The 25,165-nt window shown below is 56.9% G+C and overlaps 2 protein-coding genes across 16 annotated transcripts in view; one reads left to right on the plus strand and one right to left on the minus strand.

Moving 5' to 3' along the window:
• The window catches only part of NDEL1 (nudE neurodevelopment protein 1 like 1), a 58,271-nt gene extending 53,862 nt beyond the window's left edge, over positions 1–4,409 (plus strand). Inside the window, exon 9 of the mRNA XM_027625700.1 lies at positions 4,379–4,409. Within this exon, the coding sequence (XP_027481501.1) occupies positions 4,379–4,394 (16 nt within the window). The 3' untranslated portion in view covers positions 4,395–4,409. The remainder of the gene's footprint in view (positions 1–4,378) is intronic.
• MYH10 (myosin heavy chain 10) overlaps positions 1–25,165 on the minus strand; it is a 123,166-nt gene that overhangs the window by 13,242 nt on the left and 84,759 nt on the right. For 14 of the 15 annotated variants that reach the window (XR_003525267.2, XR_003525268.2, XM_027625684.2 and 11 more), the window contains 18 exons: positions 24,429–24,622; positions 24,215–24,336; positions 22,777–22,846; positions 22,530–22,690; positions 19,454–19,562; positions 19,239–19,370; positions 18,225–18,431; positions 14,881–15,018; positions 14,351–14,474; positions 12,959–13,130; positions 11,770–11,982; positions 8,742–8,886; positions 7,205–7,411; positions 5,057–5,161; positions 3,789–3,941; positions 3,162–3,410; positions 2,713–2,925; positions 755–967 (listed from right to left, as the gene is read on the minus strand). Coding sequence is in view for 13 of the 15 variants with exons in the window: in XM_027625684.2 (XP_027481485.1) it covers positions 755–967; positions 2,713–2,925; positions 3,162–3,410; positions 3,789–3,941; positions 5,057–5,161; positions 7,205–7,411; positions 8,742–8,886; positions 11,770–11,982; positions 12,959–13,130; positions 14,351–14,474; positions 14,881–15,018; positions 18,225–18,431; positions 19,239–19,370; positions 19,454–19,562; positions 22,530–22,690; positions 22,777–22,846; positions 24,215–24,336; positions 24,429–24,622 (2,927 nt within the window). In the remaining 2 variants the exon portion in view is untranslated. Of the gene's footprint in view, positions 1–754; positions 968–1,020; positions 2,211–2,712; positions 2,926–3,161; positions 3,411–3,788; positions 3,942–5,056; positions 5,162–7,204; positions 7,412–8,741; positions 8,887–11,769; positions 11,983–12,958; positions 13,131–14,350; positions 14,475–14,880; positions 15,019–18,224; positions 18,432–19,238; positions 19,371–19,453; positions 19,563–22,529; positions 22,691–22,776; positions 22,847–24,214; positions 24,337–24,428; positions 24,623–25,165 lie in introns of those variants that run through there. The other variant, XM_027625693.2, reaches the window with a different exon arrangement.

Raw genomic sequence — 25,165 nt, forward strand, 5'->3', positions numbered from 1 at the left:
ACCAACTCCAAGGGACTGTCAAGATAGCCACAGTTAGTTTTGAAAGTGAACTTAGAAATTAGAAATCTCACATACATTCGGCCAAGTATACAAATCGTAAGTGCCCAGCAACCTTTTAAAACCAAAAAAAAAAAGGAGGGCGGGCGCCCAGGTGGCTCAGTCAGTGGAGCGTCTGCCTTCAGCTCAGGGCGTAATCTCAGGGTCCTGGGATCGAGCCCCGCGTCGGGCTCCCTGCTCACTGGGGAGTCTGCTTCTCCCTCTGCTCCTCCCCCCCTCCCATTCTCATGCTCGTTCTTTCTCTTTCAAATAAATAAAATCTTAAAAAACAAACACAAAAAAAGGAGACTCATCTGGCTTTTTTTCCCTCTGAGGAGTGGTTTCATGAGGGCATGTGATCTGAACCTCAGAAATGCGGAGTCCCCTCGTCAGCCGCGGTGGCTTCTCTCCTTCACCCACACATTTACGACTCCCCGAAGCTGAACCTAACTGCGTGGTCTCTTGAGATCCCCCCGAGGGCTATGTAATTACTGAGAAGTTTTCTGGCCCGTAAGCAGCAGTGGTGGTGTTTGATAAATAAGGAAACAGGACATCAGAAACAAGTACACTAAATTTTAAAGACCAAATGATCAACTACGTTGGTTTTCCTCCCGCTAACGTGTTCTGACGTGAATTCCGGCGTCAGGATACTGACCCACAGCCGGACTTCGAGAACGCGCAGGTTCCCGTTCCCGAGGCCGCGCTGCCTCCGACCTACCTGTTTCACCAGGAGCCGCTTCTTTTCTTCATTCTGCTCGTCTCTGGTCTGCAAGTCCCTCTCGAACTGGGCCTTCATGGCCTGCATGTTGACCTCTAGGCGAAGCTTGGCGTCCTCCGTGGCCTGAAGTTCATCCTCCAGCTCTTCGAGCTGGGTCCTCATCTCCTCCACCTGCTGCTCCAGGGCACGCTTCGATTTTTCAAGTTCGTGCACCTAAAGCACAGGAAGCAGCAGGGGAGAGATGACCCCTGGCAGAGGCACAGATGGGGACGGCCGTCTGTGTCTTCCATCAGAGGCCCCCACGCGGCTCGAAGGCCACTCTGGTCCCTCCCAGGCCAGCTTCCCCCGACGTCACACACATCCTTCCCTCTCCTGCTACGGCCTGTGCCACTCCTCATTTTGGAGGATGCCATTTAGAGGACAGTTCGGAGCTCCTGATCGACATGCGCGCCATAACCATTCAGTTGTTCTCTGATGACCTCGAAGCGGAGCGGACTTTACGAGCCAAAGAACAAAGGAACGAGCGCGGTGTCAGAGGGACTGGGATGCTGACTGGCCATCTGCCGGCCGTCTGTGCGTACAAGGCACTCAGGACATCCCGTCCTGCCGTGGGGAAGGTAGCTGGGGCCAAAAATGCACATGGAAATTCTAAATAGTAAGGTGAGTTGGGTCTGGGAAGCAGGGTGCAGGGAAACAGGTGGCCTGGCCTTTCTCTGGACAAAGATCCCCATCGCAAACATCCACGTAGTTCTCTGGGCCAGGTGCCTCCACCCCCCGGGACACCCTTCAGGCGCAGGCGCTCCGCCTCCCCTCTGGGGCTCGCAGGGGCAGGAGGAGCTAGGGTGTGAGGCCCTGGTGTCTCCGCAGCGCCTGCTGCTTCTTAGGCACAATGTCTGTGGAGTGAATGTGTGACTGTTGATGATCCTGGCGAACGACTAATACGAACGAGCAAACAACGGGGCGCCCGGCTGGCGCAGCTGGGGGAGTGTCTGACTCTTGATCTTGGGGTTGTGAGTTCGAGCCCCGTGTTGGGCGGAGAGCTCACTTGATTAAAAGAAGAAAGAAAGAAAAAAAAAACAATGAACGTAACTGGAGTCTTGCTCTACATTTTACTGTGTAATCATGGCCGTTTCTGCTCTAGGTGGCCTACTGCCTAGGGGCTGATCCGCCAGACACCGGGCTGTCGGAGACCCAATGGGAAGGTAGGATGGTCTTCCCTCCTTTATGACGGGGCCGGGGCGCCCACATTCCATGAAAATGAGACGTTATGCTTTTCAAAGAGCACGCGCTGTGGCTTCATGAAACAGGGGACGTGTCCTGTCCATCGGGCAGATGACAGAACTTGGGCTCGAGAGATCAAGTGGCTTCTCTTGCTGAGAACGGAAGGTGGGGAGAAGAGCCGAGCCCCAAACCTGTTTCTGGCCCCAGGCCTGGCCATCCTCCATACCTCATGCACCTAAAGGAGGGGCGTGGGGCACATAAAAATCATCGCAGTTCTCGTGGAGCGTGCGTGCGGTAAAAGGACAGTACCGCAGACATTTCCAGACCATGAATGAGTGTCCAGAGCGTTCGACCGGGAAGGCCGGGGTCAGGGAGAGCTGTAGGTGCCTCCGGCCCCCCTCCGGGTTCCCGCTGCCCTCGGTCAGCGGGAGGGGCCCTCGAGGTACTTGTGTTTGGTGACTACCTGGGACTCGGGGCCAAGAACATGCCGCCTTCACCGTCCCCCGCCAGGATGCAGGGGAGGGTGGGGAGCACCCACGAAAGTGCCATCAGTAAACAAGGCCTCCCCATCTGTCAGCCCCGCCACGAGAACAGACCGCGCACAGAATCTGACAGGTTCTCCCCGAAGACGTCACCCACCCCTCCTCACGCGCCGGCCTGGACGCCCCCGGACCCATCAGGCGCTTGCGGGGAGTCGCCTGCCCCCCCTCCGAGGGCTGTTCCCCAGGGCTACTCACGTTCTTCCCCACGTCATCCTTGGAGCTCATGAGGTCTTCCATGTCTGCCCGAAGTTGCTTGTTCTGTCTCTCAAACTCCTCCTTGGCCTCCAGAGCTTCCTCGAGGGCCCGGGCCAGGGACAGGGCTTTGGTCTCCTTCTCTCTGGCCTCCGCCTCCGCGCGGTCTCGCTCTTCCGCATAGCGAGCAGAGATGTTCTTCTCTTCCGCTAACAGCTGGGGGGGGGGGCGGGGGGCGGGGGCGGGTTAATATGGACAACGGCTTAAAGAGCGACAGAACTGCTTTTCCTTCTCTGCGAGTCGGACTTACAGCGAGGCACAGCACCCGATTAGGGCTGTTCCCCTGTTTTTGCTTGTCTCCTCTTCCAACTTTCTACAGATGCCTTTAAACCATAAGCCACCCAAAGGAGGGCGCTGCCAGGAGGAGACAGCATGCGGCGCCGGGGACCCACCTGGTCGAACTTCTTCTGCTTCTTCTCCAGGTTGGAGGCGATCTGGCGCTGGTGGTCCAGGTCCACCGTCAGGTCGTCGAGCTCCTGCTGCAGGCGGGTCTTGGTCTTCTCCAGCTTGTCGTAGGCCAGGGCCTTCTCCTCCAGGCGCTGGCCCAACGCCTCCGCGTCTTTCAGAAGCTTCTTTCTGGCTTCTTCCAAACTCTCGATTGTTCCTAAGTCGTCATCTACTTTCTTCTTGGTGTCCGTGAGCTGGGTTTTACAGGAAGAGAGATCCGCGTCAAACAACCCCGTTGACGCTTACAGGGCAGGAACAGAGAGAAAGCGAGTTCGAAATCAACACTGTGTGACTTTGAACAAACGAACCTTCAACTGTAACTGAATTTCTTAGCTAATAATCCACAAAGGGACGACTGGTTTGAATAGTGGACATGGTCCTAGGGCTTTATCTTAAATGCTTCTGGCACCATAACCACCGGCGTGGTATCAGCATGTGGCTGGGTCAAGGGAAAAACCCTTCTTGGGCGTAATTTAGTTCAACCTAATTAACTGTCCCAAAGGCAGATGGGACGACGCAGCGTGGCAGCGACATACAGGCCAGCGCCGCTTCTAGGGGGGGCGTGCGCGCACCTGGGACTGCAGGGCCAACACTTGTTTTTCCAGATTCTTCCTGGCCTCCTCCTCCTCCTCCTGCTGCTCCTGGAGACTGTTCTTCTCCTCCTCCAGCTGCCGGATGCGGCTGCTCAGGTTCAGTTTCTGGCGTGTCTCCTCCTGGAGAAGCTCCTGTTTGTTTTCGTGAGAGGTCAAGACTGAAGTCACACCAGGCACCACAACACAAACACCTCTTATAAAAAAACAAGTTCATGTCACGAACACCAGAGCGCCTCGGTGGGCGCGCAATACCCGGTGACAGTAGGAGACGGGAAGGACCCAGAAACACACGTGATGATTTTATAAACGCTCCTCCCAGAAATGCTGCCCACGACCGGCAGCCCTGTCCACCCGGCGCCCGGGCCGCCTTCCCTGCTCCTCCTGCCTCTTTGCGCTTCGGCAAATCCCCCTCTCCGCTCCCCTGTCCCTTAGCTCAGGCAACTGGGCGTTTCTCACTACCATCACCTCTAGGACCGGGCCGCCCCTCCAGTGTCTGTCCTTTAATACTTTCTGCCAGACTCGTTTTTCTAAAATGTCAACGCGAACGTGTCTTTCCCATTGACTTTCAGACTTGAAAGTTTCTAAAGGCACGCAGAGGGCTTTCTGTGCTGACCAGGATGTGCCTCGTCACCGGGTAAGCCCCCGCTACGCAGATCTCCTTTGTCTTGAGATTTTTACCCCTGTATCCCCAGCATCTAGCAAATCCCCGTTCCTATAAAGTTCGAAGATTTAATACAAAGATGTCAAACTCCAAGAAAAAAACTGCTACGTTATTTTTATATCGAAGTCAACATGCCGACTTCTCTCGGACTTGAAGACATTCCCAAGGCACGTTTTGATAATGGGATTTAACCGTAGGATTTAGCGAGCTTCAACCTGTCCTTTTACGGTAGGGACTCTCCGTGAGGTCAGGGTCAGGGAATTTCAGCCACAAGAAAACCATCTTAGTGCAAATGGCCAGTGATGCTTGTGCGCGCGGGAGGATGGCTGCTTGCACCACCTCCCAGGCGGTGCCTGATGGTGCGAAGCAGAGCCGCCGCCCAGGCCGCCCACACGCCCGCTAGACAGGGACCGGGGGGCTCTGCGTCGAGTTACGAGCTTCGGAGATTTCCTTAGTAGCAAGACGGTTCCAAATAAAAGTTGAGCATAAAACCAGAGATGATCACAAAGCCATTCTGGGACCAGCTTGTAGACGCGAGACACGGCAGAGCTACCCTACCATCAGGGGCCCTCACCCCCCAGATTACCTGTGTGTCCTGTAGTTGAGACTCCAGACCAGCTGCATCCTTAGCAAATTTGATACCCTTCTTCTCTGCTTCTTCCAGAAGACTTGAGACATTGTCCAGTTCATTCTGCAAGGAGCACAAGATTCAGTTCGTCAGTAAGCAGACAGGAAGGGTCCAAACTCACCACCCCTAAAGGCACACAAACAGCAGTATTCAGGGGAGGGGGGGTGATCCTGCAAACTGCCAAACGCAGTTAAGGAAGACTTCCATCACAGAGGGCCTGCTCCCCGCTGCCAGCGCCCCGAGAGGCAGGCACGGCGCCAGCCGCCGCAGGCCGACGGACGGGGAGGATTAGGGCGGCGGAGCCCACACACGGAGTGCGGTTCTCCTAACTCTGGTTTACCATCTTGTTGTCTTATCCCGAAGGGACAGAAAGAACAAATCCTCCCAGGGATTGCTTTGCTGTGTGAAGAGGCTCTGAGATCAGCAGGTGGTGTATCTTGGTCCTTTTTCACACTAAGATGCATTAATGCTGCGTTGGCGGGGGTGGGGGGGTGGGGGGCAGTACAAATCATATCCTTATAGAACTTGAAAACTTTATTATAGAGATTCAAAGAAGTTTAACTTCCTAGTCTTCAAGTCTAAAGTACTTTGTAGGCTTAAAAATCTGGTGGCATAGATTTATCATGGACATTCAGCTATCTCTTATGGTCAGATTTCATGAATAATGTGGTAACCACCCCCCCCGCCCAGTCCCCATGATATAAGACCTTTTGTAATCTTTCCTCACAGACAGCGGGAAACCCCCCCCCCCAACTCCGGTTTGTCCCCCGGTCATATTAGCAAAGGGGAGGTGCACAGAGGACATATCTATACACGTGACCCAAGCCAAGGACATTTCTGTTTGTACTCATTTTAGCAACAGCCTTTGGAGAGCCCACGTGTCCGCAGCCCTGGCAACAGCGTGGTGGTGAAGGGCTCTGGACTCGACAAGAGACCTCCGCCTTCAGCTCTGGCTCCGGGGACCGCCAGGGGAGTCGCCAGAGGGCGGTGCCCTCCTCTGCTTCTTTGAGGCGCCCAGACTCACCCAGGGGCCGCGGTGTGAGGATCCAACGGGAGACCACCCACAGGAGCCGGATGCAGGCTCAGCTCGCCTCCCTGCCACACAGACGGTAACACGTGGCAGCACTAACACCACTGAACAGGTTCTCTTTCGAGAACACACACATTATGGCGGGACACCCAGGAAAGAGTTAACAGAGGAGGCTGGGACCGCTCTCCTTAGAAGGGCCCGTGGCTGGCGTCTGGGAACTCAGACTTCCAGAAAGCGCCTACCATTCCCTAAAATAGAAAGGCTCACTGTGCCGAGGTGGCTGGTGTAAACACCGTGCGTTACGCTGAGCACCCGCTTCCCCTCTGGGATCTGACACACTGGTGCGTGTCAGGCAGAGGGGCCCACGGGACCGGCCCCCCACTGCACCGCTGGGCAGGCTCCGCGAGCTTCCCCGCACATGTCCCAGCTCGCCGCGGGAGGAACGGGGTGCTGGGTGGGCCTGCCCGCCAAAGGACTGCCGGGAGCTCACACCTGGTGTCCTCAGGGCCCCCCCACCTTTCCCCTTTATTCGCTTGCTTTGTATCCTTCCACTGTTAAGAACTACGGCCATGAGCAGGACCACGCGTTGCGTCCGGGGAGTTGGCCCAGTGAGTCACTGCCCCGCGGGCTGGTCCTGGGTGTCTGACAGTCACAGTTCTGTGATTGGTTTTTAGCTCGGCAACACGGGGAACGTATGTCTCTCCTAACGAATACTCATCTGCTGCATCGTTTTTCCTGGCTGCATGCAAGTCCATCCTGACCTGAGCTGAGCTCAAGGGTTGGATGCTTATCCCACTGAGCCACCCAGGCGGCCCTGAGTTTGATTTTTCTGGTTTTTAAAAATGGTACTTATTGATTTTAAGTCATCTCTACAACCAGCGTGGGGCTTGAACTCACGACCCTGAGGATCAGGAGTCACGTGCTCTTCTGGCTGAGCCGGCTGGGTGCCCTCACGCCGTCCATTCTTCAAGTATTAGTGAACTCAGAGCGCCTCACACTGGCCAGGGACTCCGGAGGGGCACGCTCGCCGCGGGCGGACCCATCCAGAGCCCGGCACCAGGCTGCCCCGGGCTTACCTGGAGCTTGTTTGCTTTCTCAGCCAGCTCCACGCGGAGTCTGTCCCCTTCCGACACCTTGGCGTGGAGCTCCTGCACCTGCGCGTCGAGTTTCTTCCTCTTGTGCTCGGACTCGGCCTTGACCTGCTGCAGCACCTTCACTTCACACGCCAGCTCCTTGTTGTCGGTCTCCAGGCCCTGCTTGTTCTTCTCAAGATTTGCTTTGAACTAGGAGGCGAAGGAAGAGAAATGTGCTATTTTTAGAACACTCCATACAAGGTGCTGCTTCTTCCACCGGTGGGATCGCGCCCGCTACGTGGTCTGCCATCAGCGTCTGAATGAAAACCTCCGTTCTTCCCGGAGGGTGAAGTTTCTACAGCAGGGACACCCTGGCGCATGCTGCCTGGGGCGGGGGGGGGGGGGGGGGGGGCAGATATTAAGGGGCTCACTGCGCCATGGACTTTATCCTTGTCAGCCCAGTGTGGGGGCGACACACGGGGCACATCTGTCCGAAGTGTCACCGTTCATTCACGTTACCCTTGGCGTAAGACACGTTCTGTTAGTTCTGAGAATTATTTTTAATAAGGAGCTGAGAGTCTTGTGGCCGGGCTGAGACCAATGCGGCGTGTCACACGAGTGCACACATGTTGGTGCAAGGGGGCTCACAACAGGCTGGCTCCCTGCAGGGGCCGCCCCGGGAAGACTCAGGACTGGGGACGAGCCTTTGAGGCCATGCGGCTGGGGGGTTCCGTCAGGGCTCCGGGGCCACACTCTCCCCGGCTGCCCTCTCCCTTGCCGCTTACTGGCTGTGTGACCCTTGGGTAATCTCCGAACCCCGCGGGCAGTGTCTGCCCCACCAGGTTGTAGTAAAAGTCAAAGGCAACGCGCATCGAGTACTCAGCGTGGCGACGGACGCATAGGGAAGCTGACGTCCCGTCGGTGTTGCTGTTGTGAGCGCACACATCAGAAGGTGGCATGTGGACGGGCGGGGTAGGAGTACGGGGAATAACGAAGGCGGCTCATCTGCCCGGGGCTCAGAGGCTGCACGAGATGAAGCGTGGAGCCGACGGGAGGATGGGAAGCCGACGTGAGACTGGGGTGGCGACAGGCACAGTGGCCTGAGACAGACCAAGGGCAAGGATGGGCGAGGAGGGACGGGGAGGGGGGGCTAAGGGGCACGGGAAAAACCAGCAGGACTCGGGGACGGGCTGGCAGCACGAGAGAGACGTCAGACCGTTCGAGGTTTCTGAGCTCATCGTCGGGAGACGACACTGGTGGGGGGACACCCTGGGAGGAACGTGGGGTTTGAGACGGCAGCCGGCCCCACCCAGTTACACACACACACACACCCACACACACACCCACGGCAGCCGGCCCCACCCAGTTACTAACACACACACACACACACACACACACACCACGGGCACGTGGCTCTCGGAGGTCGGCAGCCGCCTGGGAGCCTCCAAGTGAATCCGTACGGAGTGGACGGCGCGGGGGGAGGGGGTCTGAGGGCGACTTCCCGCAGGACGCGGACACGGGCGGCCCCCGCCTCACTCACCCGCTTGGCCTGCTCGAGCTGCTCCAAAAGCTCCTCCAGGGCCGTGGCGTGCCTCTGCCGCATGTCCTGGATCTGAGCTTCGTGGTTCCTCGTCTCTTCCTCCAGAGCCTTCTTCAGCTCAGCCACCTCCTGTTCGCGCTTGGTGCTGGACAAACGTATTTGTAGAGAAAGCAGCTCAGAATCAGTGGACCGACTGAATTAAAAGGACATTTTTAAGGTGTTTTGGTTTTAAATACGCTCAGCTTTCCCCAGAGTCGACAGACGTGGGCTCAGTTACGGCTCTCACGTTTGCCAACTCCAGGACCTCGCACAGCTCGAACTCTGGACCTCGGTTTCTCCATCTGCACCCGAGGGTCTCGGGAGGCCGCTGTGAGACTCGCACACGGGAAGCGCCCGGCACAGGGCCTGGCCTGTAACAGCCCTCGGTACATTTGGGATGTTGTTATGGTCATGGAAAATATATCACGGTAATTCCTTTGAGAGAATTATTTGGCCTGTGGTGACGATCAGACACGGGTCTTCGGACTGCTCTGGGCAGCCTGGTGGCCTGGCAGGCGCAAGATGCCACAGCACCAGTTGACATCTCAGCGAAACTGGAAAGGGTGAATCCGAAGAGGTTTTTAAAAGCTAAGGGGCAGTGAAGGCCCCGGGAATCGGGACACTGTGTCCCGATAAAGGCGGGACTCTAACCATCCTGGGAGGTGGACCCTCTCCTGAGACGTCATCAGGAGGTGGCTGAGGCTGGGAGGAGGGACAGGGAACTAGAGGCAGGCGCAGGGGCCCCAACGCCGGGTTTAGAAGGTCTCCGGAGTTTGGAGGGACCAGAGCCTGAGCTCTGAATGTCCTGAGATGAATGGAGGTCTCCTCTAACCTAAACCTGGGGACTAAAGATCGTGTGAGCATTAAGTGTCTTTATGTGGCTTTCCAGTACTTTTACGATTTCCTCTAACACATGGTGGGTAGGCTGAAAGACCAAGGTGGTTTCGCTAAGAGGAGACTTCACAAATCCGTCCATCTGAGCACACGGCTTGGTAAAGACCGAAACCAGCCAGGCAAACCCACGCCTGCTCAGAGCTGCAGGACATCAGGACACGGAGGAGCTGTGACCTGCCAGCCCTCCTGAAGAATAACTCTTATGGTTCCAAACACGTGAGCGGGACAGTGACTTGGGGGTGGACCCCACGGGCACATTCTCCTCCCTCTCCCAGGGGATTGGGGGGCCCGGGGGCTGCTGGCTCTGGGGTCACAGGGCAGCCGGACAGAAGGGATCAGCGAAGGTTCTCTGGTCTAGCCGGGCTCAGCTGCAAGCTCGCTGGTCGGGCCCCGTCCCCACGGTCTCCTCGAGACGAAGGGACCGGCAGAGCGGGGTGGACGCCGGAGCGAGCGCCAGCCCCGACAGACGGACACACTCCGTCTGGTGACTTCAGCTCACCCCAGCGTGTGACCAGTACTTCCGTGGAAGCGGCGGCAGCAGCAGTGCTCCTGCCGTTCAGAGCACCGTCCCTCCGGGGAAGAGTCCCGCTCCTGACTCCTGACTAGCCCTCCTTCCCTCCTCCAGGCTGATCAAGCCAGCTGCCCCTCGGCTCTCCGGGCAAGTCCTCCGAGAGCTACGCGCCGAGTCCGCTGCAGGTACTGGATGTGCTGAGGACAGTGACCGCCCCGCGACCCCCGGGATGCAGAATGCCCGGGGACGAACCAGCGGGGGGGGGGGGAGGGGGTCCTTAGCGAGAGGTGCGCACGGGCGTGGTTTTGATAAACATGCACGTGTGCTTGTTTTTTTCTTTTTTTGGCAAGAGTGAATGGAAGAAATGATCAGAGCCTTTTTTTCTGCTGTGGCCAAAAGTCCGGCTGAGAACGGGTATTTCAACAAAGTCTGGTTCAGCGGTTTCCAGGTTTTGAAAAGCAGACATTTTACGGAGAAGGCCAGGACTTAACGCTGCCGCCAGCACAGCTGTTCTGCGGTCGGGGGGGCCTGGGCGGGGGGGAGGCCTGCCTGGCTCAGACGGGCTCCGGCAGAGCGCCCCCCGCTGTCTCGGGGGACGCAAGCTCTGTGTGCATTTGCAGACAAAGTCCCTGGCACATCGTTAGGCTCCTGGCCTCTGCTTCTTCACCACTCCCCCGACACCCACCCCCTGACCCCCGCCTCCCAGGCACGCCTGTGACGTCACTCTCCGGCCACGCCCCCTGGTGAGCCCACCCTTGCCCTCCAGGGAAGGGCACCCCTCCTGGGGGCTCCAGGTTGTCTCCTCTCTGCCCACACCTGTCTTCATAAGTGATCCCCCTTCGGCCCCTCCTGTTTTATTCCAGGCCTTCGCGGGAGGACAGCCCGCAGCAGCCCCAGCCGGTGTGCGTGTGCATGCACGCCTATGCACGCACGCAGCCAGGGCACCCGGGGGAGGCCTCATGCCCCTGGCAGCTCGAGCCTTGAGGAGGGAGCAGACGGTCAGGAAGAGGCCCAGGCAGCAACGTGGGAGGTCCCATCAGTGGCTCACGGGAGCCCCTCTGCCCGGCCTGCCGCTCCAGCTCTCCTGTGACCTCCGGGGGGCTGGTGAGCTGAGGCTTCGGCATGTGATCTCTCTGGCCGCGCGCGCCCGTAGCTGGCGGTCGCCTCACCGGCCGCACGGCACACGCCTGGGCCCGATGCGCACTCCTGTCCGGGGACCTGCCCTCGCCCTTCTTTCTCTTTGCGAGCATGAGCCTGTACCTCCCTTCTCATCCGCCCGCCCGCAACCTGAGCGCGCCTGGATCTCCCCCCGATTCTGTGTCTGGCCCACCCGTCCCTGTGACCCTCTCTCTAGGCCTCTCACCCGGTCCGCGTGCCTGCCCCGCGGGATCCCACCCCGCCCTGCACACGTCTGTCTGCTGGTTCACTGCCCCGCCATGCGGGCTGGTTTCTGACCAGGGCTGTTTTGTTCCCGCTCCACCTGCCGTAGGGAGAGAAACACCCAAACTAACAACAGAAAGGAAATCCCCCACCCTCCCAAGGAGGGCCAGCACGTCCGGAGCCTTTCCGCCTGACGCCACTCACCGGAGTTCCTGCTGAGCCGCGGTGGTGTCCAGGGTGTCCTCCAGCTCGGTCTTCAGAGCCTCCAGCTCCTCACTCAGGTCCCTCTTCTGCTTTTCTGCCTTGTTCCGTGAAGCCTTCTCAGATTCGAAGTCTTCCTGGAGCTCGGCGATTTGGGCCTGCAGCTCCCGCACCACCTTGAGAGCGTTGTTCTTGTGGAGTGTCTCGTCGTCCCCCCTGTGAAGACATGCAGAGGGACCGTGTCCGGGCGATGCCCCCCGAGAGCCAGGTGCGGCAGACCCCGCAGCGGACTCGAGCCCAGCCCCCTCTCCAAAGGGTGACAAGTCTCCATTCAAAGGAAGGACAGGCTCAGTGTCACGATCAGAACAGAACAGAGTTTCCTCTCGAGCAAAATGTCAGAATGAGAACACTGCTCAAGGTGGCACCAGGCCAAAGTGTCCGGCCTGCAGTGACTCCAGACACGCTCCTGGGACGCAGGGGGAGGCGTGACACGCCACCCTCACCCATGCCCGTCCCCCCCTCGGCTAGGTGCTGGCAGACCCTCTGCCTGGAGTCGAGGGAAGGGGCGCCGGGGGACGGGACAGTGCGTGTGGACAGCTGTGCTCCTGGATCCTAGCTCTCACCTCTGAGAGGAGAAGCAGAGTCTGGCCAAACCAAGACCGACTGTGAGAAAGGACTGGAACGAAAATTCTGTTACGAGATGTACTCGGTTGTAATAAATCATGACCGCGTAGCCAAAGAGTTATACGTAAACTTAGTGTCCATGATTTCCATTCTAAAAGGGGATGCTTTACAACTGAAGAACAAATCACACTCCTCTGAGTGTGGGGGGTCATCTCCGAAAAGGGATTTCCTCTCGACTTCTAAAACGCACCATGAAATTCATTTCTACCGTACAGAAACCAAAACGTTCGGTATGGTAAAATAATGTCTTCTGGGGTGGATTTCCGGGGACCTCGTATCACGACTCAGGATTCTGACATGTGCCAAGGCCCCGACTGGTTTATGTGAGCTTCCTGCTAACCTGACCCGAGTCAGGGACCCCCGGGCGCTCCAGGCGCCTCCGTCACACCCACCACAAGGAGGCTATGTGCCCCCGGCCCCGGGTTTCTGCCCAACCCGGACGCGAGAGGCTCGGCGGGGGGCGCGGCCCATGGCGGGCGGCTCGGGACAGTGCGGGCCGGACGCGGACCTGGCCAGTGCGCCCTGTAGCTCCTCCTCCTTCTTGACCAGCTGGGCCTTGAGCTCGTCGATCTGCGCCTGGAGCTCAGCGATCTGGTCCTGCAGGTCGGTGGTCTCCCCGTCCAGTTTTCTCTTGGCCTTTTCCAGCTCCTGACGCGTCTTCTCTTCCTTCTTTAGGCGTTCTGTAAGGCCAGAGCCGAGAGAAACTCTTCAACGCCCACGAACGGTGCGCCGGACGAACAAATTCAAACTACAGACCGACTGAAGTCGAAAACCAGCCGTTTGACTCAAAAGCAGGTCATCGCACAGCCGTTAGCATCAAATCGAAGGCGAGAGAAGTCAGCGGGAGGATGGAATTTCGGGGAAGATATTGCGGGGGGAGGGGGGATGTCTTAAGGATGTCCCTTTGTGGGAAGCGACCCGGACCCTCTCACGCTGCACCCGTTGCCGGGCCCACGTTTGCGGACTGCCCGTCACCCCACGCCCCTTCCCCGGGCATCCCCGGCTGGAACCAGGACCGCAGCTCCCAGGCACGGGGGGAGGGGACGGAGTGCGGGCTGAGGGTCCTGTGGTTGCCGCCCCCCCTGCCACAGCTCCCCAGGGACTCCTCAACCATGCCGGGGGGTCCTTCCCGCCCCACGGCGCCCCGCGTGCCTCGGTGTTCCCCGCACGGCCGGCCGTCACAGGCTGATCACACGGGTGTGAAGAGCAGGTGCGTGCACCCTGGGTCCTCCCCTAGCAGAAGAACCCCACTCTGGCAAGACTGGCTCATGACGACCCCTCACCCGGGCATCCTCCCTCGTCTGTACTCAACAAGACAACAAAACCCCGGGCAGGGGTTTAAACGACCGCTCGCTTTCCAGCCACTAAGAAAGCAGAGTGTTGAGAAGGTGCGGTCGGGGCCTGGGGCCCTCCGCCTGCAGCGTAGACGCCCGGGTCTGGCCGCCCTTCACAGCAGAGGCTCCCCCTCTCTCCGTTTCTTTGGCACAAATCTAGGCTCCATTCTGTGAACCTCCTCGGATTTCCCGTCACCCCGCCAGGCGGCCGCCCTCAGCAGTCGCTCCCGTCGCCGCCAGACGGCGTGACACCAGCAGTCCGCTTGTGCCGCGACACCCACGCACCCTCACACTGCTCACACACGAGGCCCAGCGGCCGCTACCGCTCACGCACCAGGTAAGAGCGCAGCCGGCTCCGGCCCGGGGAGCGAACTTAACTACCAGCAAAGGAGCGCCAGGCCATCGTGAGCGCCCGCAGGCGAGGCGGGACGCCGCATCCGCAACTCTCAGACCCGGATCCGATCGGATCCACCTGCGTGCGCGCCTTCTGTCAGTTCCTGCTCTGTCAGTGGCACGGAAACACCCGCAGCTGCCCGGCCGCCGTTTCTCCGACCCCAAACACTGACCTTCTAGATCCGAGATCATCACTTCCTGCTTATTCCTGATTTTGGCCAAGTTTTTGGCCTTTTCCTCCTCCTCAGCCAGCTGAGAGGAGCACTCCGCGATGCGGTCTTCCATGAGCTTCTTTTCCTGAGGAGAAAGGAACGGACTGCTTCAGAGAAGGCCTTCCAAATCCCCCCTCGGGGGCCTGGTCTTGCTCAGAAAACAGGTTGCTCGTGCCCCCCCCCCCCAGCAGCTCCCACCGCTCCACAGAGGGGGAGCCCCGCGGCCGGTGCAGGGGATGACGGGGCCTGCGTGGAGGGGGCCCGGTCACCGAGCAGGGATCGGCGCGTGCGAGGCGCGCGCATCAAACGTCTGCAGGATTAGAAGGCTGTTTGGTGGATGTAAATAATTAAAGAGTTTCTGTCTTTAGAAATCCATACAGGTAGAGCCTTAGGAGAGAAAAGTACATAACTGAACCTGAATTCTTGATAATTTCCCACCGGACGCCCCTTCCAGGGAGCTCATCAACTTTGTAACGGAAATACTCTCTTACTTTGATAAATTTGGAATTCTGGTCCTCGAGAAGCAGGATCTCCTCTTCCATCTTCTTGATTTTAGCCTCTGCCGTCACCTTTTCCAGCTGGAGTTTCTGGCGAGCGCCTTCCTCCTCGTCCAGTTGCTCTTCCAAATCCTTGGGAGGCAGAAAACACAGTCAGCGCCCACCCGCCCCACGACGTTCTGCTGCGCTAACCGTCGGAGGCGCGCACGCTAACATCAAATACCGATTTTTGGTTTTCAAAAGGGCAAGGACATCCTGAGGCGTCACGGCGTGAGCCCACCACCACGCGGGGTGGGATCCCAGGGTTTACAGCCGATACGGTAACACACACTTCGATTTCACACCCTGCCTTGTCTGTAGTAAACAGACGCAACCGAACAGAGTTCTACGTACAGATCAAGGAACGGCCAATTTCAGAAATTTATCCTTGTTGGTTCTGGAACAAGACCCGTGTAAATGATCAACATGTTACTGTGAAAAGCCTCCAACAGACGTGCCAGAGCGCACGGCAGCATGCGGAGCCTGGCATAGATGTGGCCCACGGGCTCTCCCCACGCCCCCCCCCCCACGTGCCCCCAGCTCCCAACCCCCAACCCCCGACCCCGGGTCGTCTTGAAGCAAATCCCAAACCTCAGATTTTCCTCTGTAAAACCTTCCAGCTGTCTCTCTCAAACATAAAGACCTCTTAAAAATACATTTGTTCGTTTGCACTGGAATCCAAATAAGGGTCACACACCGTGACTGAAAATACTCCGGAGATGCCTTCGTGTGTCCCTCCCTGCCTCGCTGTTTGTTTTTGAAACAAAACAAAACGGGTCCTTTGTCCTAGAGTTTCCCACAGTCCGCTGTCAGGTGCCCCCCTGCACCGCACACTCCTAACTTCACAAAAGCAGTGAACATAACAGTGTGTTCAGTATTAAGGTCTTTCCTTTTTAAAGACTTATCCGAGAGCGAGAACGAGCTGGGGGAGGGTCAGGGGGAGAGAGAGAATCCCAAGCAGACCCCTGCTGAGCACAGAGCTGGACGGGGGCGCTCAATCTCACGACCCTGAGATCATGACCTCAGCCAAAATCAAGAGTCGGATGCTTACCTGAGCCACCCAGGCGCCCCTATGATTTCAATGAATAAGTGAATCCATGTAATCTGCTTAGAAATCTACGCAAGCAACGTAAGAGCAGCGATGGGGGTAGATGAGAGGGCGGAAACTAGGAGCGCCGGGGTCACTAGGTTTTCCACAATAATCATGTATCGATAATGTCCATCAGGAAATTCATCTTAAAAACAAAATCACACCAAAACCAGCTCCAGTAGTTTTGTTGTAAAGGGTACAGATCAGAAGCTCCTCAAAGCCTCACAGGACAGAAAAATGACAGAAGGGGGACCAACGAGGCTGAGCTATCCCAGGGGCCGTGGGGCCTGGGAGATCCTGACTTCTGATACATCTGCTTTCCTCAGATAGAGGAAAAAGGAAAAAAAAAAAATCACCCACTTTTAGAATGTGTCTGAATGAATTTACACATCACAGAAGATGATAAATTCAGATAGCAGTGCCAAAAACGAGAAGTTAAAAAGGAGTCTAGTAAAGAACGAGATAGAACGTCCTGAAAAGCAAAACACAATGCAAAGTCTGCTGCTCTATGAGGACATAATAGTTTTCCTAAAGAGACTAAAGAGATGGAGGCATTTTGGGGCACCTGGGCGGCTCCGTCGGTTGAGCATCTGACTCGATTTTGGCTCGGGTCATGGTCCTGGGGTCATGAGACCGAGTTCTGTGTTGGGCTCCGCGCTCCGCATGGATACTGGGGGAGGTTTTCTCTCTCCCTCTGAGCCTCCTCCCACTAGTTCTCTCTCTCGTAAATAAATCTTAAAAAAAGAAAAAAAAGAGGACGCCTGAGTGGCTCAATGGGTTAAATGTCTGCCTTCAGCTCAGGCCATGATGCCAGGGTCCCGGGATCGAGTCCCGCATTGGGCTCCTTGCTCAGCAGGGAGTCTGCTTCCCCCTCTACTTGCTGCTCCCCCTGCTTGTGTGTGCGCTCTCTCTCTCTCTCTCTCTGACAAATAAATAGAAATGCAAGCATTTCATGTGAGGGTACTGAAATCAAGGCTGAGGACACTGGAGGGGACTTCGGTGTCCTTGTTCCACGTGAGTTAGTTATTTCTGAGACGAGCACCTGCTCTTCAAGAGGAAAGAAAATCGAAACCGTTGATAACGCCACTAAGGAGAGCTCACGATGGATGGTGACTATTCTAGGCCTCTGTATACTCCGATATAAAATCATGCATATGAATGTGTAAGTTACAGAAATGTATTTTTAGTTGGGTCTTACTCTGTGTACACTCCTTTGCAACCATCCCTAGTAGCACATTAATGGATCGCCGCGAAAATAAATCTCTTTTTACTTGTAACCAGATGGTCCTACCATGGCTTAACAATCCCCAACTGTTAAGATAATTAGATGGCTGCCAACAATTTATGCTTGGAATAAAGTCCCAGAACTAGAATCGCCAGATGAACGTGCACTTTTTACAGGTTTGGGGATATGCTGCTCACCTATTAGGAGGTGTGCCGGAAAGCGCCCGTGCTGAACAATGGCAGGTCTCCGGATGAGACACTGCATGGCGTGTTTGCCAAGGAAGTAACGTGCTATCTTTTCTGTGTCTGAGAAATGCCTGAATTCCCTGCGCTTTGCCAACATAAGCTACGGGGTGAGAAAACATTCAGGGAGAGACCTGGCAGGAAGTTCGGTGCCGGACCCATGAAGGGATGGTGGCTACCGGCTACGTTCCCCGTGGACACTCGGGACCGTATCCGGGAGGTGGATGTGGGAGGCCAGGAGAGGGTGAGGGGGCGTCCTGGGGGTGCGGGCCGGGGCAGAACGGTCTACACTGTGTGTCTGGGCGTTCAACCGCAGGTACAGCAAGAGACAGCCCAGGAAGGGCTGAGGGTTTCATTCTGATTCCTGGCCACCTCCTGTGTCAGAGACGAGCATGTCTCATGAACCAAAGCACCTGACAGAGGCCTATTAGTGAACGGAGTGAGCAATGCCACGATTAATGATGACACAGGACGAATGAGGTCCGAGCGTGTTCCTATTCTGAATCCGTGTGTGTGCCGGGAGACGCTACCTCAGGACGTAAAAATAACAGATCTGTGCTCGAAGACGATCTGTTCCTTGTGCTCGTCCAGCGATGGTCCTCTGGGAAGGGCCAGACCTGGGACTTTGACTCCTGTTGCTCGTCCCCAGACACGATCCAAAGCCACAGCTTCCACTCGTTTATGCAACAGAACCACCTGGAGAGCCCAAAATTGAACTGGAAATAAAGACCATTATACCCACCTGAATATGCGCTTGCATTTTCTTCTTTTCATTCTGGAGAATTTGGTTTCTTTCTTCTTCTTCTTCGACCCTGGATTCCAAGTCATGGAGAATCTCCTCCAGTTCTTGCTTCTTGGCGGCAAGCCTGGCCCTCATCTCCTCCGCCTCGGCGAAGAGCTCCGTCTCGGCTTGCAGCTGCTCCGTGAGGATGTTCTTCTCTTCCAGAAGCTGCGATCACGAAGCGCCCAGCATGGTCATTTGCTGCACCCGCCCCCCCGCCCCCACACCGGACACAGTCACCATGATTTCGGGGGCCAATGTTCGACAGCAAAGAAACCGAGGGTTAAAAATATGTAACGTCGGGGCACCTGGGTGGCTCAGCTGTTAAGCGTCTGCCTTCGGCTCAGGTCATGATCCCGGGGTCCTGGGATCGAGCCCCACATCGGGCTCCCCGCACTGCGGGAAGCCTGCTTCTCCCTCTCCCACTCCCCCTGCTTGTGTTCCCTCTCTCGCTGTGTCTCTCTCTGTCAGATAAATCAGTAAAATCTTTAAAAAAAATATGTAACATCGCTGGCGAAACTTTCGGATCTTCCGTAGCTACAGCACAACAAGCCAGATGAAAACGGTTTTGGTTGCTTCTGGGGTCTCAGACTATCCTAACACTTACTCAAATCATGCTACTTTCTTCTGTGAAGGTCATAGACAAAAGGAGAGGGAAACCGTGGTTCAAATGCGTTCACGGTGACAGCCAAGGCGGGCTGGTATGGAGGGAGAGTCCTGCCTTCATCCTTCACCTTCCTGGCCCTGACACTACTATTCCGTGACCCTCGTCTACAAACGCGGCCCGGGGCTCGGCGGACTTTCGTTTCTACAAACCCAAACGCGTGCGGCCACGTGCCTGTCACCTCTCCTCCCAAATGCCTGTGCTTTGGGGAGCAGTGAGGACGCGGCGCAGGGTCGGACACCGCGGCGGGTCCCCCCGGGCGGGGGGGAGGGGGGAGGAGTGAGGGCCCCTGTCTGCGGCCGCACGCGCACCTGCTGGTGCTTCCTCTCCATCTCTTCCAGCTCGCCCTCCACCTTCGTCTGCCTCTCCTTCACCTTCAGCAGCTCCTCGTCTTTGGCCTGAAGCTCCTCCTCCTGGCGGGTCACCTGCAGGAGCGGCTTCACCTGCGACAGAACCGGGGCGTGAGGGCGGCGCGGTGGCGCGCCGGGCCGGGGCCGCCCGGGGAGGGGGCGTGCGCGGGGCCCACCTTCGTGAAGACGCGCCACCACTGCCAGTGCCGGAGCTTCAGGTAGGCGGCGCAGTTCCGCTGCAGGACCTTCAGCGCGCTCAGCTGCTGCTGCTTCTTGGCGAAGGCCCTGCGGAAGCCAGAACAGCTCAGGGCGGAGCGGGGCGCAAGAGGCCCCGCTGGGCCCCTCGCCTCGTTCTGCGCCGCCGCCGCGTTCCCGTGTCCGCACGCGACTATGCGCTCCCGGGCGCCAATAAACCCCTGCTTTCCCGAGGCGGTGAGGACGCGGACAGCGACCTCTCCCATCCTCCCCTTGCTGGCGCCCCGTCTCCTTCATCAGCTACTGCTTTTCCTTTCCATCGGCCCCTCTTTCCCAGGTGATTTCCCTCCCCGTCCCCCCACTCCGCAGCCCCACACCCGGTGGGGTTACTGGCTCGCGTTTACAGACAAGGGCCCAAGAAGTCAGGACACGCGGATGCTTCTCGAACCCCGGTCTCGTCGTCACCAAGTCTGCGCTTTCCCACCTTTCCATGCTGCCGCCTCGGGCCAAACGACCGAGGCCCACTTGTGACTGTCCTGACTCGAGTATTTTCAATTTCTCGCTCGCCTTCGGGAACAGAGCTCCCCTCTCTTGCCAGGACAACCCCCGAACCCCCAGCCAAGTTCGCCGTGCTGCCCCCTCCTCCGGGGAGGCCACTAGTCTGTCTATGCACGATGGCACTGCCAGGGGACACAGGCTCCGAGGGTCCTGCCCCTCGCTCCCTGCCCAGCAGTCTGGCTCTGCCCCATCACCTCTGGAACCTGGGTTTCCGACACTGTTGGCGGGCTTCTAGACTTGAGCTTTCCCCTCAGCTAGGTCTGTTTTGCCCCTGTGGGACCACCCGCTACTTGAAACATTCGGATCCGCTGGGTTTCAGGGCGCTGGGGCGACTTGCGGCCACCTTCCCAGCCAGGCGCGGCTCCCCGGGAGCAGAGAGCACGGCCCAGTTACTCTGTGGTCCCAGCATCCCAGTCCTGTGGGCGATGTACTCAGGCCCCTCAGAGTACGGCTGCCGGGCCAGTGAACGAACATCCGGGCACCTCTAGACCTGTGACTGTTCCTCTCGAGACCTTTCCAGAACTCTTTGCAAGACAGGCGATAGGGTTCTCCCGGGAAGAGAAGCACTTGGAGGAGATGGAAAAGACAGTAAGAAACATTTACAATTATCTCTTCACATGAGCAATGACCGGTATGTACTGGAGTCACGTAGCACAATCTTCAGAGCGGAAGGTTCTGGATCTAGGGCACAAGCGGCGACTTTTCGCCCTTCCGCCGCCCTGAGGTTAACGTTTCCCTGCAGGAGTCCCAGAACCTCCGGATGGCCACCTTGCCGGTTAGAATGTTCTCCAGCCCGCTGCTCGGCTCCCTACAAAGCCTTCTTCCTTCTCATGCATGCCTACCTGCCATGCAGGGTGGGCCAAGCCTTAATTGTAGTAGTTTCTTCAAGAACAACAGTTTTAAGTGTGCTTTTTCAGACTACAAAATAGCATCGGCCTTCCAATTCTCGCAGTTTCCTTCAAGAAACGCCATCACAGTCCCCCAGTCTCCGTACTGAGAACCGTTGCCCTGGTGCTTCCATGGGCCTCTGGGAGAAAATGGCCAGAACGGGTCAAGAACATGCCAGTTGCTCGTCTGAACGAGGCGGCTGGTTTTCCTTCCCCTCAACCCTCCACTGAACCCGAACGGCTGCCGGGTGCGGGCGCTGTCCCACTCTCTTCGCGGGGGTTTCGGTGACCCGCGTCTGAAGCCGAAGTGTCAAAGCCACCCGTTTCTTCCTGCTTCTCCCAGGCGTCCCGATGTCAAGTTCATGGACTCTCGGGCACCAGTGGGCCCGAATCCTAAGTCCCGGGCGCCCCGACGTCAAGTTCATGGACTCTCGGGCACCAGTGGGCCCGAACCCTAAGTCCAGCCCGGCGGGTACCTAGAGTGACTGACGGGCTGCAAGGGACCGAGCCGCTCCTTCCGTAGCAGTCACGCAGGCGTGCCCGTTCTATGTCCTCAAGAGATCTTTGTTTCTGATCACCGATCTCGACGTGACCTTTGCAGGGTTTAGATTCCAGTGAGGAGGCTGCACACACTTCCGCAACGCACGGAGTTCATTCCCACGCTTTGGACAGTTCTGCTTCTGGTCGCCGTCAAAGTGTTACTTGGAAGGCAGCTGGCTGGGCTCACTCCCGTCCCCGCAGGCCCCCGTGGGCCGGGGGCTATGGGGACAGCTAACGTGCTGTGAGCACCGACAACATATAGAACCCCTCATCTTTTGCTCCTCCTTGCCCACCGTGTCCTGGTGTGAGTCACCGAAGACGTCATATTCTTCTCCGAGTTTCCGTGCTTCCTCCTCAGCTCGGATCCTGCCACGCTGTGGGCAAAGACTCACAAACACCGCCTCCACCTCATCTGGCTGAAAACCCGCCGCCGCCGGCCACAGGGCCCTGGACAACAGACCGTACCCTCCTTCCCAGGCCCCGGCCTCCCGTGGCAGGACGTGAAGGAAACCCCATCCCTGCCGCTGGTTCCGCACTAGTCCTAAGCCCTCCTGATCGGATCTCGAGTCCGGCCACCGCTCTCGGTCCCCATCACCTCCTGGGGCCAGGCATCACTGCAGAGCTGTCCACGCGGCCTGCCCGACTCCTCTCTGGCCCCACTCTCGTCCCATCTGCCAGCCGGGTGACCCGGAAATTCCGGCTTACCCCTGCGTGTCCTCCCACTCATCACGCTCCTGCCCCGCGGGGCTGCTGCACCTGCTAGGAGGTGGCCGACGCTTTCCAGAACTGCGCTGTGCTACCCTCACTGGTGAGCTGCTCCGCCCCCCCCCGCCCCCCTTTCCCAGGACCAGCCCCTTCCCGTCCTGCGGGTTTCACAGCCTCAGAGAAACCTGCGCTGAGAACCCACGCCCAAGCAAGCCCCCGAGCCCTGGATTTTCCGCCTCGGCCCCTTGTCTCTTTCCTCACGGGATGGGGCCCTGGCGCCCCACGCTCTTGCGTCTCCAGCACAAAACACGACGCTCGGCACGAGCACGTGCTTGGCGAGCATTCTCGTTGGCGATTTCCCACTTACTTCCTGGCCAGGTAACCTCTGCAGACAGCCTGGAAGAAGATGATGATGTCGGTAATCTTTAGATCTCTTTCTTCCTCTAAGTGCGCCAAAACGCCAGCTCTGAAAAATATCTTGCTCTGTCCGATTCTGTACAAGTTTGGGTCCAATTCTAAAGCCCGGATCTGAAAGAGAAAGAGTCCGTTTACTCTTGGCCACAGGACAGACTCTATCAGTAGTCCGCGAAGCAGAGAAGTCCAGGGCAGCTTACCATTCGTTCACAAGCCTGTTTGCCGTCCATGAAACCCTTAGGAATGGCATTCGGAGTCAGGATCTCGTATCTGTAAGAAAACCAGCCCAAAAATCTCCCGTAAAAATCTGTGGGCACGTCTTCCTACTAACTGTGAGTTCCGCTTCTTGAAGAGGCAAGAATGGGATGGGTCATCATGTCGCAGGACAGGTCAAGACATGACGGGGTCCCGATCGGAGATTTTCTGCAGATCTAGCTTCTCTTTCTTAGGAGCTTAGCTCTCCAAGGACAAACACTGGGTTTAAGAAGTTGTGGTGAAGAGTGAAAGCATGGTGTTTGAAAAAAAAAAATCTTTTGTTTTTCATTTCCCCCCAAACGTTCACAGGCCTAAAATGCAAGGAGAATCAGGCCCTGTGTGTGTGATTTGTAGGCGTTTATTCTGTAACAGAGTAATGCCTGGAGGCCTCCACTTCACCAGGAGAAGGGTAGCAGGGTGATGTTCAACAAAGCACAGGCCTGGGTCTGCTTGTGCCCGTTGGGCCGTACATTTAAGATCTGGGCACTTTAGGTGGGTCCTACCGCAAGAAAAATACATTTTAGCAAAAAGACCGTGGTTACAACACACTGAAGGATGAATCCTGGCTACATCACTCAGCTTTGTATTCTGGACGCTAATTAAAGTCCCTCTCCTCCTATTAACAAAAAGCAAAATTCTACCGTGCTTAGCAGACAGTGGGGCCCTGGTGAGGCCTCCCCCAAGCCCCTACACTCTGGAATAGTTTCTCAGCTGGATTCCACCTGGAACGGTGGCCGAAAGCACCCTTCTTTGACCTGCAGGCTTGTTTATATGATCGAACAGCCAATGCTGTCATAATTGAGAATCTGATTTCCAAGAGAAAAATGAAAAAAAAAAAAAAAAAGCAAATGGCACAAATACCCAATGATACATAAATTACACAATACGTTTAAAAAAAATCAATTTCTCATGTTTTCGTTCATTTCTATTGCAACCACTTCTGTTGATCTTCTGCCTTTTTTTTTTCTTCATCCTTTCCTAATCTAACCGATTCCCTCCCCTGCGTCAGTAAAAGGACCCCGCATGTCCACGTGCGCATGCACACAGTGGAAAACGTATGTACGCATTTGCACATAAGCCCACCTACACGGGTACGTTTCACCGGAAGATGGAGAAAAATATCCCCAAATGTCTTCAAGAGTCACTCCTGAACGATTTACTTTTGACTTCTCTTGAGTTTTCAAATTTTCTTCTGTATAAAGGTGGCACTCGAGATTCTTGGCCAGTACCAAGGTAATAACGGTAATAATCCCTTTCCTATATGGAAAAGCAACAGAAACTACCCAGGAGGCAAGGAAAAATGTTTCCTCGTCAGCTCCCTGTTTTGATGCACATCAACAGAAGCTGTGAAACACACGGGAAAAAGGTCAAAGTTAGCAATACCTCTGTCTGAATTCCTGGAAAACTATCCGGTTGGGGAAGCCCTGGCGACAGATCCGGATTCCTTCCAGGACCCCGTTACAGCGAAGCTGGTCTAGCACCAGGTGCGGGTCCAGTTTTCCAGCCTAATCAAGCAAACGACAGTTTTACACTTTAGTCTCCGCGACCTGACCCGGATCCGCTCTGAACAGCGGCGTACGCTGTGCGGGACACGTACCCGCTTCTCGTGATTTGGAATGATGCAGCGAACGAAGTTAGGGTTGGTGTTCCGGAGAGTCGCCATCAGCTTGGTGAGAGACTCTTTGTAGAGCTGCCCGACGGTCCGGAACATGCCCTTCTTGGTTTTATACGCAGAGCCAAAGGCGGTCTCCGTCATGCCCGTCACCTGATCCAGACCCACGATACGGTCCACTGGTGGAAATAAGAAAGGAAAGGGAAATAAGCCCCCTCGAGCTCTCCCGCGGTGGCAGGAAAGACACAGTGATGGTGCAGCAGGACAAGCTTTGTGGCACGGATGACAGGAGATGCCATAGAGAGGTAAGGCAGTCAGCGTGTTTGGACACCGCACAAGCCGTGGAACCAACAGCCACACACCCCCATGGCAGGCTACCGGGTGCGGACAGCTCCATACCACATACCAGCAGATGCCTTCCGCCGCGCTACGCTCGGGAACGCACTGCACCTAGTAGCACTTGGCCTGTGTCACGTACCAGCACGTGGAGAATGCGGGACCGCCGCCAGCATTACTGATACACGACCGGACACGGTGACAAGTCTCAGGGTAGGAAGCGGCTTATGAACATACACACGTGCACCAGGCAAATCCCCTTAAGGAATATGCTGGGGGGCGGGGGGGGGGGGGACGGGACCAGAGTCCTCTCTTCTTTGTCATCAGTCATTTCCGTTTCAGGAACAAAGGCAGGAAGGTGGGAGTAGGGACGGGCGAAAGCGCCA

Source organism: Zalophus californianus, chromosome 16 (assembly GCF_009762305.2).
Source record: "Zalophus californianus isolate mZalCal1 chromosome 16, mZalCal1.pri.v2, whole genome shotgun sequence".
Taxonomy (NCBI): domain Eukaryota; kingdom Metazoa; phylum Chordata; class Mammalia; order Carnivora; family Otariidae; genus Zalophus; species Zalophus californianus.